Consider the following 12263-nt stretch of genomic DNA (forward strand, 5'->3'; position numbering starts at 1 on the left):
CTTCACTGGTAAGACGAGGGATCATGACAGTACATGGGTTCCATTTTTATACGCTGCATACAGGGTGGTATTGTGGACGAGAGAGAAAAGTTGTAGTTATTTTAAATAAACACCATTATCTACTCGAAGTTAGCCGTTTGTTAAGGGAGAATATTACAACTAAGGCTTGACGTTGGCTTAGGCTTGATATTGGATTTATTATATTCAACCAGCTTTACGAGGCGGGAAACAGAAGCAAGAACCTTAAAACATGAGTTAGTTAGAAAAAAGAGAAAAACAATTATTAGTGGAAAACCAACGTCTGATTAGTATAACTACTACATGGTGAGAAAATCAATTTTTTCATGTTTTACTACTACGTTACACTGCTTTATTCCTCGGGCAAGACTGTTACATAGCTTTAACACAAATCGGAAGGAAGTGGTCGATACAGAGACAACTTGGAACGATGCCGCTGTTACCGACGGCTACACAAAAGGATCAAAACTGTTCGCGTTTTCCTTCACAGAGAATGGAAAACTTTTTCCCACTGTCTCACCGAACGTTACCCAACGCCTGAATCAGTCGTGAACATAGCGAGCACAAGCATACTCTCACAAACTGGCTCAGTGCGTGGCACGATGCATTCGACGAGTTTCGATCGTCACGCAGTTGACCACGGGATGTGCAATATATATGGCAAAAAGAAGAGCAACAACAAAAAAACAATCAATGTAGCAGTGGATTTAAGAAAGGATAAATCCACGGCAATAACAGCAACAACTACAACAAAAAGACAGTGTAACACACCCTGCTCACATCGTCGTCGTATCACTTGCTGTTCATCTCGTTTTACACATTAGCACGCGGGACGGGTGTGTTCCAATGGTTCGGTCTCATCCCATCCATCGGCCGCCAGAAGCATTTCGAATCGCACAACGCACGAGATCTCAACTGGCGACGACAACGACGACGCGGTTGTGACGCCACAGTGCGCTGCGTTGTTTGGTGCGCGTGCGAAAGGTTTCGTGTGCTTCTTTTTGTTTTTCCCTACTTATTTAGTTTGCGTTTGTGTGTGTGTGCTCCAATAGATGCTGTTTTCTATTTTCCTCCAACATCTATGTGTACGTTTTGGGTTGTAGGGGAAAAGGCGTTTGCACAAAGAAAAGAAGAAAAAAAAGCACACAAACACACACACAAAAGGGGAAAACGAGAAAAGTCGCGCCCGCGGGGTTGTAGTTCTTCGCGCCTCGAACAATAAAAGGGGGTTGTTTTCTTTTATTCAGCTCGTTTGTTTACTTTTTATATTCAGCGAAACGGAGCAGCGTGTTCTTTCTCTTTCGTGTACGGCGCTCTGCGCACAGGGCAAAATGAGCCAACTAGATGCGCCGCGAAAGAATCGATGGTGTGCCTGTGGAAGTTTTTCGCGGAATGCCGTGCTGTGTGAAGGGCTCGGTGTGAATGTGTGTTGGTGCAATCGAAAAAATGCCACTTTGCTCTCACTCTTGCACGTGCGGTGCGCAGGAAAAAATAAGGAGGAGGTGTCGACATGCGCTTTCTCGTTTTTTCCTTCCCCGGGATAGCGGGAGAGCGAGAGAGCAGACACCCGGTCGGTACCATGGGAGGCAAACGGAAAAGTTCACAGCGTTAGTTGTATTTCTCGTACCGGATCGAAGCCGTCGTGTGTTGCATGCTGCTGTCTGCCTTCGCCGTCGTCGTCGTTGTCGTTGTCGCAGCAGCCGTGCAGCAGTGGAAACCTTCTTGCGTGAGTTTAGCGGAGTTTAGCGTGGCGCTGATTTGGCGCTACTGCAAGCTACCGTGATTAATCTCGCGATTCCGAGTGCGTAGTCGGGTTTTCGGAGTACAAACACTAGGCCGCGCGATTTGTGAAAACGTTTGCTGTAAACAAAGCCTCACCGGGTTTGCGCATGTTGTCGGGTGAACGCGAGTGAACCAAAAAGCGGTGCTCCGGTGCTTTACAGTGCAGCAAGATATTGCAAAACAATCACACCGCAAATTACAACTGCTAAACGTTCTGCAACTACTGTGTGAGTGTGTGTGTGTGTGTTAATCGAACAGGTTCGGTGTCAAAAGAGCGGCGGCATTCCCTGCAGTGATACCCGTTTTGATAATTTTAAATAGTCGTGGCAAGTAGAATGCATAAACAACCAGCATCGATCAAGAGATGTCATATGTCTGACGAGTGCGTGCGATCGTTGTACGTTCTGGAAGATTGATTAAAATGTCCGAAAGCAGCCAATATTGCTGATGATGCCGGTCTTCTGCTTCCAGTGTGAAGGTGATCACTTTACGGAGGATTGTTAGAGGTTTGCGTGAAGAAACGATACAACTGCTCGGTTGACAGACCACGATAGATGGAAACGTGTGCAGTGATAGTCAACTGGTGAAATGTAATGCAATGTGATTAATGTGATTACTGGTAAAGTTGAAAATTAAGCCATTCATTCTAGGATCGAGAAAAAAATACACACCCACAGATCGGTAAAAAGTGTGCTTCTGTTTAGCGTTACACTGTTTGTGCAGGCAAAAAAAAAACATCCCCAAAAGCAATACATTCATTATTCAGTAATATACTACATTGGGAACGCGAGTTCATAAAAAGTTCGGTGAATGATTGAGACAGTGATTGGAGAACGGCGTTCCAGCGGCTTTGCAGTTGCAGGTGAAGAGAAAACCATGTCACATTTTCCCTTCCGAGGCTCGCCATCCGCTCAGGTAAGTTGTCGAAACCGTGCTGCAAATTCAATTCGAGGAATCATTAGTGTGATGGCAATGCAAAACTGTGACATTACTCCCGTTGAGTCTTTTTAGCTTTTTTGTGCAATGTTGATCCGCTCTCATGTTGCGCACAGATCAAAATTTTAAAGATCAAGCAATTTTCAACGCCCTCCCCAAGGAAACATTATGACTGATAACATTTCAGTTCAGCAAAGTCTGCAAAGCGAACAGTTAATCGTGTCCATCGCGTATCTATGTAACACGCGTAAGTTGAAGGAAAAACGGCACATGGACACACCGTACCCGTTAGCCCACTTTCAATCTGTTCAAAATCTGCCAAACTCAAATACACGCACACAGATACAACCTCCGGGGAGCAGTTAAGAGATCCAGGACAGCGAACTCCCCGCGATTGGGAGGGAAATGGGTGGACGGTAACCCAAAAAAAGAAGGCTGAGTCCGTACAAAAGAAAAAACGCTTTTAAAACTCCGCATTCAGTTTCGAACCTGAAGCGATTTGTGTATGTGTGTGTTGGAGCAAAGCGCGTTTGATTGTGTGCAAAGGGAGCAAGATCATCCCCCAACACAGGCGTAGACGATGGAATGGGACGTATTGAACATGCCAGTGGAGAGGAAAATCGTATTCACAGGCTCCAAGTTCATCCTCCACTCGGGAGGGTTCTCGCTTGTGCTTGTGCGCCTAAAGAAAGCTTTCGGCCGCGGCGCAGCATCGATTCGGATGCTTTGTGTGTGTGTATGTGTGTATAAGTGTCGGTGTGTTTTCATTTTATCAAAATGGCAGAAAATTGACGCGACGACAAAAAGCCACCCTGGGAGTTGAAAAGTATTGATTTTTCTCTGCCAGCCCTGAGGGTTGATGTGATTTTTTTCTGGCCGTTTTTATGCTCCTCCCGGAGTGTGTAGATGTGTGTGTGTGCTGTTTGGTGGGGATCGTAAGTATGTGCCTTAGCATACCAGTGTCGCGAAGGATGGAACAGTTGAGGAGTACAATTTTACCCTTGGGGGGACGTTTTTGCACTTCTACATGTGAAGGAGTAACACGTTCTGCCAGTGTTCAGTGAGGCATGATGCGCTGTGTGACTGTAGCTTAAAGTTATCGAAATGGAGGCTAAAATACTTGCTGTAAAATATTTTTGCTGATATATATCCCTCTCAAAGCAGGTTAAAATTGAAGTTTTAGTTCTACGATGTATAAGCATAAAAGTTCCTACCGGCGCCAACGCCTAACATAGCTTAAAGTAAAATGATTTCGTTGTGGGCTTTCTTCAAACTCACATCCTTTTCAACTGGTCGGATCGATATCGTGAACATTTTTTTCGTGAGCAGTGAGACGATGAGAAATAAGTTCTGTGTCACCATTATTTTCCCCCACTGGACGTGACTGGAATGAAGTTTGAAAATGATTTCAACGCTTTACCAGAGCGAAATCCTGTTGAAGGGCTTAGGGCAGAATTCTATGAGAAGATTGTGGTAAGTCGCATGAATTGAATTGTTGGAAATTTTGGGAATGTGAAAAGAGCTTCTGTGTGTTTTATATTCACAGACGGTTGCAAATAAATCAGTACAATCAATACATTCCAAGGTTTATTTCAAATCCTCCGAATGTGATGAATCTTAAATCACAATAGATTGATTTATGCATTTATTAATGAACCGAAAATGTACAAGTTTTAATTGATGGATTCTTTTATTACTTCGAACTAGAAATAACACAATTTTCCAATACTTGTTGCTTTAGTTGTGTGTCTTGTGTAAGCGTCCTGAGTCGACACAACAGCATTATTGAGATAACCAATCTGCAACACGTAACGTTGTCTGATTTACAATCGCTAATTATCATAATGACTGTTACGAGGCATCAACAAGAAATCAAGCTGTTTGTTAATGTAATTCATCTGTTGCAAGTTTTTTTAAATTGGGGTTTTCTCTTAATTATTTATAAATTTCCCTAAACTGCAAAGCATTGTTATTTACTTTATTTCATAAATCATAAAGTTTAGAAGCTATATTTAACTTTTAACCGTCGAACCTTCTACGCGTGTAAACTTCACTGCAAAGATAATAATTCTTCCCCAACCGAAATAAGGGATTCGTAGGATTTCTTCCAACATAACTTCTACTTACAAAAATGTCAACCAATTTCAACACGCCTGTGTAGCATTTTTAATTTAATGCCTACCAGGAGAAAACTTTGCTCCGGAACATTCAACAACCCTCGGGACCGCGTATTAATCAACCTGCTACACAAATAAGCCGTGCCACCCATCCCGAGCCAGCAAAGCCATTGCTCGCTGCTCAGACCGGAGCACGTAAACCGATGCCTTGTTTGGACACAGCGCAAATGGGGCCATGTTGTTCGGGGATTGCTGGGGTGGTACGGAAAAGCAGGGCCGCCTAAACTTTTCCCATTTTACAAGTGATACACTTGTTTTGCGTAGTTTTCGTAAGATTCATTTCGCACAACCCGAAGCTTTCTTGTTGGGGCGTAACAAACGGGACAGCCCTTAAAAGCAAGTATCTGCAAGGAATTAAGGTGCCCAGGAGGATCCGGAACCAGTGTCGCCAGTTTTACTCCGCGTTCGTGTCAGAACACGCAATGGGGCGTAGGTTTGATGTCGTCTACCGCTATGGTGTTCCCGTTCCGTGTTGCGAATCTCTTACCAACTCGGATCCCGTGTGAGCCGGGTAGGTTGAGAGTGATGTTGAACATTTTGCATAATTACCTACATTATTAGTGAGTGTGGCAAAATAAGTACACAAGGGAAATGTTGTAGTCGCCATTGTTCGTAAGATGTTACACCTTACAGCTTACATCAATGGCGGAAAACATATTTAAAGTTTTTTTTCTTGCAGGTAAAAAAGCGTACGTAAGAATGTGTTAACTTTCAGGTTTAAGGTGGCCAAAAATAATATAAAAATTAAAACAAAAATATGTTTATCTGTAGTGAAAAGAAAACTGCCGACGGCTTGTTGCATTATTGAAGTTTTGTAGAAAAACATTCGCTTGAAGCAATTAATTCTTACAACCTTCAAACGTGTTTTTATACGTGTAAAGAAAGTGTGCGCATGTGTATTTGTGATTGCGTGATAAACCGGTCCCGAGGGAAGTGTAGTGTGGTACAAATTAATTACGGTTTAATCATTTTCGCTACAGTACAATGTCAACAAACGAGTGGGCGTTGTTGGGAGTGGCAGGCAATCGTGTCGTTTGCTTTATAGCGACGATTGATGCTTTCGAGTTGATGCTACCAAAGAGCGGAGCGGGTTTTTCATTCCGATCTCCGAAATGAGGCCCTAAAGACCCCTCATTAAATGTCACCAAATCGACAAGATCAGCGAGCGAGTGATTTGTGGCCAGTGTGGTTCGATACAACTCACAGTGTGTCGTTGTTTATTTCTTAATATGGTAGAAATGTTACTCCACAACACTTTAGAGTCTATCCATCACTAGGAGCAATTACACACAGACAGCCAATGAAGTAACCATCGGTAATTCCATCATGGTGGAATTTGTGTGTTTCCCACTCTCTCTTGCTCTCGGCTCAGTAAATTTTGGTCTCCGTTTGTGCGAGCTTCATCTTACACCAAGCTGGCTCTCCGAAACGACCGAAAAAATACAACTACTGCCCGAACCCAAAACACAACTCTTTTCGCGGCTGATGATCGCTTCTTCAGATCACTTCAAATGGGGCTTTCGTTTAAACTTAACTTGACGTGTATTATGATAACTAAATTTACGATCTTCCTTCGATGGGTTTGCTCAAGCATCTCCAGACCACATCCCACCACCCGTTACCCTCATCCCCACCGTAAAAAGGTACCCCGAAATGAGAAAATGATACGTCTTACTCTCATCCATCCAACCACCCATCCATCCATCCATTCAGTGCCGAGGCGCACAGTTTTCGTCACCCACGGACAGTGCCGTTGTTGATGGTGCTGTTGTTGTTAAAAGGAATGTCTCTAGGGTGGTGGATGCCGTTACGTTGCAACAGTTCCAGTTGCGAGGCGCAGACACACCAAACGAACAGAGCAAGGCGAGCAAGGCGAAGATGTGCTTAACCACCACGGTGCGTAATACATTATCGTTGATGAGTTTGTAAATGGTCCAGAAAATAGAGCTGTACACAATTCCTTCCCTTCGCCGCGCTTGCTTCGTCGCTACGCTCGCGGGGGAATGAGGCCGGTCCCCTGTTGTTATACCGCTCCGGAACCATACTCAGCCAGCATCTCCTTCTGCTGAAACTCATCGGAACGCAAAGCAGCACTTTCAATAGAACATTAATAATAAGGCGAGCGCACAAGCGTGAATGCGCTGATGAATTCAATGACAGTTTGTGCGGGACAGATTTCTGTTTCGAAAGCACCACCCCAAAAACGCACAACCCCGACCAAAAGAGCGATGGGAAAATATTGTTTTTTGAGGTGTACTTTCTCAAGAAATCGCGTTCCCGCGCAACACCACCCTCCCGCCCCGTGGAATGTGATCATCCCGGGGCGGCGGTAGGCTTCACGTTGAACTAACCAATCGAAAACTCATCTCTATTTAATGGACAAAAGGTAGCGCATAGCCATTTGAACGCGGAGCACTTTGGTGTGAAGATTTTTGCTACAGCGCTCTCAGCTTAGCGTTACGGTGCGTTTGGATTTGAATAGAAATACTTTTTTTCCACAAATCGAAACAAAACAATGCAGCCCCACAATCGGTAACGCTCGATAGGTTGAGCAAACTACAAGCTCGAAGCCATGTCGAAACCCCTCCCAAGCCGAAGGATGTACAACTTTATTATCCCGCAGCAGTTGCCACTCGAAGCTGTATTTAATTACCCTCCGAAGTGGAGCCAGATTTGTTATTGGCACCGTACTTTGCGTGTGGATCATGGTGTTCGCCGTTGTCGAGACGCGAGTGTCTGAATGGTGTAACGAAAGCTTCGGACAGAAGTAGCCATTAGTGAGTGAGCCCGCTGACCGGCTCACGGGGCTGGCGAGGAAAGATTGTAATTCATATTGAAATTTTATGTTAATGGTTACACTTCACCACCAATCGACTTTGAACCATCTGAAGTACCACCGTGTGGACGGCGAACGACGGCGTACCGTTGAAAGCAATCTCTTCATTGCGATCGAACACGATCGATAGGGGACACGATCAGCAGGGGCATGCGGCGTACACACTTGTTACCGAATGGTAGCCAATGTTTAAGCACATTCTCATCGAGTTGTGCTGAAGGATCGAGTGTAAAGCTACGCATCCACTTTGCGCCAACCGTACCAAACCATCAATCGGGTGGTAAAAAGGGGGTTAATATAGAAGATGGAAAAAAACTAATAACGAGTTTTTGCTCCGCTAAGTGTATACCTTCGAAAGGGTGTGTTTGGAATAGTGGTAAACTTTTCACGAATTGTTTTGCGCCCCAAAGCAGCTATATTTAAAGTTTGTTTTCTTTCCACGGTTTGTAAAACTTTTATGCATTAACCATTTGCTTACAGTCGCTATAATAAACACAAACAGCAACGTATGCTACTACCTGCGAATTTATTCGATCACACGCGCTTTTCTGAGTTTATAGTAAATAGCGCCAAAGAGCAAAAACACCAAACTTTACCTCGGTTAAAGCGCTGATAAGCGTGTTCCTACACCAATTCCATGGTCGATTGATAGAAACAAAGTTCGCGTTCGATCGATCGTTATGTAAACATCCACCATTTGTCCCCGGCACATGGTCAATGAGACGCGCTCGCAGCAATCAACTAGGTGCAATGGGAGTGTTTTTTCTTCTCCCTCTCTTAAAAAAAATTCCGCCAGTTGATCAAACTTGCCAGTATTGGCAACACTTTTTTTCTCCTGCCATTCAAAAAATCACGATCGAATTCGTACGCTGGATTTTGTTTCCAACGGTGTCAGGTTTCCTTCCTGTAAGTGTATCATTTTTTTTTTTGCTCAGCCAAAAACAACATTTTCCATCCAGCGTACATGTTTAACGAAAAAAAAAAAAAATGCGTGCAATATTTACAATCAAACCGACCGGATATGGTCAATTACACCCTTTGCAATAAAGCATATAAAATGGCGAGCGAGACGGGCCGACCAAAACCAAAACTACACCGGCAGGTGACTAGTGTTGCCTTTACGTCGTTGAAATTGAAACAATCAGCAGAAATGTACGCTTGCAGTTAGCACAATGAAGAGGAAAGGATACGCTAAACAATAAGGAAAAAACAAGGCATCAAATCGAATTAAAAAAAACTCTACGCAAACTACCAAAAAATGTTCCATAAGCAATAAAAAATGAGACAAAAACTTGCTTGAAATCAATATATGTTTTCAAATGGAAGGAAAAAGGCATCAAATTTGCAGGATGTACAATAAATTGAGATACTACTATCAAACCAAAGCAAAAATAAAATGAAAACCGTTTAGCAGACATAAAGAGAAACCGACTTGAAGCAAAGCCCAATAAACAAAACGCAAAAAAACTCTTCTAAAGGGGGCAACGTTTTGAACCATCACTCTCATCCTCTCCCCGACCCAAGGATTAAAAAAAAACAACCGTAACATGTCAATTGTAAATAAAAAGAAAATCATACAAACCAACAAGAAGCGTGATGATGCATAGCGAACAGAAAACAAGTCAAGATAATAAAGTAAAACCAAACACCGGTCCAACACATACAGCGAAACGAATCATTCGGAGGGGCTGCTTGGTTGGTTGGTTAGGGGGGGGGGGGGGGGGGGGGTAATGGAAGGGAAGTGGCGTTGGAGTGAAATAAAATTGATTACTCATAAATTACGATAAATTGCCAAATAATTTCCGGTGTATGTACTTCAATTGTTCGTGCCGTGGCGGCATTGAATGGAAATGAATCGCACCGTTCGCCAGTACGGCTGTCGCTCAGCCAAGGGAAATCCAAACGATAGCCACGCGGTCGAACGTGGGTGAAACAGAAGCCGGCCGGCATGCGCAGGAAAACATACGAGAAAGCGGATAAAAAAAAACCATTGTGAGAATAGAAGCAATAAAACGCAACACCAAACCAACACTGGTGCAACGATCAGAGTGGAAGGAAAATAAAAATTGATTAATTTATTAAAACATATACTCACCCTCAACCGCACCAGACGGCTTCCGATGGGTGGGAATGGACGAGAATCGAACGAAAACAATTGTGCGTCCTCAATTTAGCAACTGATACTCTAAATGGAAAGTGGGAAATAGCACAAAGTGTGCTTTTATAAAATAAATGTGACATCGTTACAATGTCATTAAACAGATCTTGATTTACAAATAAAAGGAAAAAAAAAAGTTTCATCAGTACTCAACCAAAATGACATGTACCTGGTGAGACATAAATGTGCTTTGCTTACCTGTTTTGTACGAGCAAAAACTAATTCATTCATAATGCAAAACAAAAAACGCGATGCAACCCAACTCATGAATGAATCGAACAGTTTCATTCCTCGTAAAAACGACTGCCAATAATTAAAAAAAATATATAGATAGACTAAACAGTTCAACGTTCTACGAATTTGTCCATTTCATCGCAATCGAGTAACCTGGGAAACAGAATGCAAACGTATCGCCAGGTCGGCTCGCTCGCTTTGCTGACATTTCACATACAATTGTACACTGCAAACCGTTCCAAAAAGAAAAACTTCCACATCCGCACGGAAGCGTAGCGGAACTTGAAACTTGCCCTGTTCAGAAGCAAAAAAAAACACACACACCCATGTCTGAACGCAAACGTGTTAAAAATTGCTTTACACGCGATCATGTGGTAGGACATCGATCGAGCAACTTAGTCAAAACACGGTCTGGAAAATTTTGATTAAGCAGTTTTGGCACAGCGTGAAGCTCACAAATAAAAGAAAAATCAACTACATAGTCAATCAAGCACTGTAGGGAATGTGATTATAGCTTCAATTAAGCAAAATGCTCTGGCTCCGAAATGAAGTTTTTGTACTTTAAACTTACAGGACGATTAACAAAAAACTGATTTTCCTTAAACATTTTGGAAACTTTACGTACAGCAAATGGAACGCAAAACAATGCCACGCTAACCGGTTTAGGGGACGTTGATGGGTAATCTGTGCTGCTTAAAAACACACACACACACAAACTTCCCGAAAATGTCCGTAACACTATGAAGCATTTATTTGTCCCTTATTACCTTTGCCCAGAAACAATAGCTCCAATAAGTTCCATCGCACACGTTTCATTCATTCCGCTTATTGTACATTCGTCAAGCGTACCATGATCGTGATGAGTTTTGGGTGACATACATCGTAACATTATCAGCATAATTCGTGCCCCGTTTCGTGGCCCCTCCACGGCGACGGCGATCGACCGGCGATCGCTGTCGCGCGGGCAAGATTTATGAAGCGTACAACGACGTATTAATTCGCCACAGCAAAATCATCGTCCCAGCAGATGGGAGGATGAACCTTTGGGTGTGTTTGAATTATACATAAGCAGCGATACCGAACGGCCCCACTGGAGGAAACCCATTCCCACGCCAAGATTTATCGAATCCGGTGCAGTATCGCACATTAGCGTCCATTAGAATTGACTTAACAAATGTTACGCTTTTGTCGTTGCTGGTTTGGATTGTTTTTTTTTTGTTTTGTTTGGCGTGTGTGTGCTCTTTGCTATTTTGCTCAGGTAAAAAACAAAATGCCCCAAACACTATGGCAAACTCATTCAACTTCACTTTTGCTGATCGCCTCACCGCCATTCACCCCGATGCGGATCTATGTGTGGCATATGTTGATCGTGAAAGCAAGAGCATGAATGTTAACTAAGACACACGCAGACCAAAACGCTTGAAACATCCCGTACGAAAGGAACCCCAAAACTTAGAGACCTCGTTTAGAAATGTATCAAATATCGCTGATTACCTTTTCGGGTCTCTTTTTTACAGTGGAGTCGTTCGTTTGCTCGTTCCGATTTTCTTGCCTCCCCATGGAAGAACACGCTCTGTGATGCGCCCCGTGTGTTGAAAGGCGATCCAGATTCTTCAAATTGATTGCTTATGGGGTTCATAATTCTTCACGCGTCGTACGATCGGCGAGGTACGACGCGAGGGCTGGCAAAGGGCTCGCCGGCTCGATCTGGAACCAAAAGGACTTGGGCGGCCGGCTAGTCGCGCGTTAAGACAAAACCCGAATTCCGTGCCTTGTCGCGGCGGTAACAAGAACCCTCCCGGCCGGCCAGTTTAAAGTGCGCACGAAAACGCTAAGAAGGAGCGCGTGAGCGAAGCATGTTTGAATGAAACGACATGAAGAAAGTGTAAAACAAAAAACAACGCACTGCCCTTAAGAAACCGACGCTTGGGATGGAAGCGTGTGGGGAGCTTGAAGACAAAAACAGATGGTTGATTTCAATTTACACCTTTGTCATCGGGCCGAAAATGCAAAAGGCCGCCAGCGGCCACGCAACGTAACCGAAACGTGGTAATTTGGTCACCTATTTGGCAGCTGGAAACACTGAAGGGGTCGCACCTCTACAGCCTGGTCGGCTCAAGTC

At 43.7% G+C, this 12263-nt stretch overlaps 1 protein-coding gene across 1 annotated transcript in view; it reads left to right on the top strand.

The window, feature by feature from the left end:
* The first annotated feature begins 1499 nt into the window (after nucleotides 1-1499).
* Nucleotides 1500-12263, top strand: part of LOC120949122 (homeobox protein araucan) — a 61557-nt gene continuing 50793 nt past the window's right edge. The window contains exon 1 of the mRNA XM_040366159.2: nucleotides 1500-2715. Within this exon, the coding sequence (XP_040222093.1) occupies nucleotides 2611-2715 (105 nt within the window). The 5' untranslated portion in view covers nucleotides 1500-2610. The remainder of the gene's footprint in view (nucleotides 2716-12263) is intronic.

The sequence above is a fragment of the Anopheles coluzzii genome, chromosome 2 (assembly GCF_943734685.1).
Source record: "Anopheles coluzzii chromosome 2, AcolN3, whole genome shotgun sequence".
Classification (NCBI taxonomy): domain Eukaryota; kingdom Metazoa; phylum Arthropoda; class Insecta; order Diptera; family Culicidae; genus Anopheles; species Anopheles coluzzii.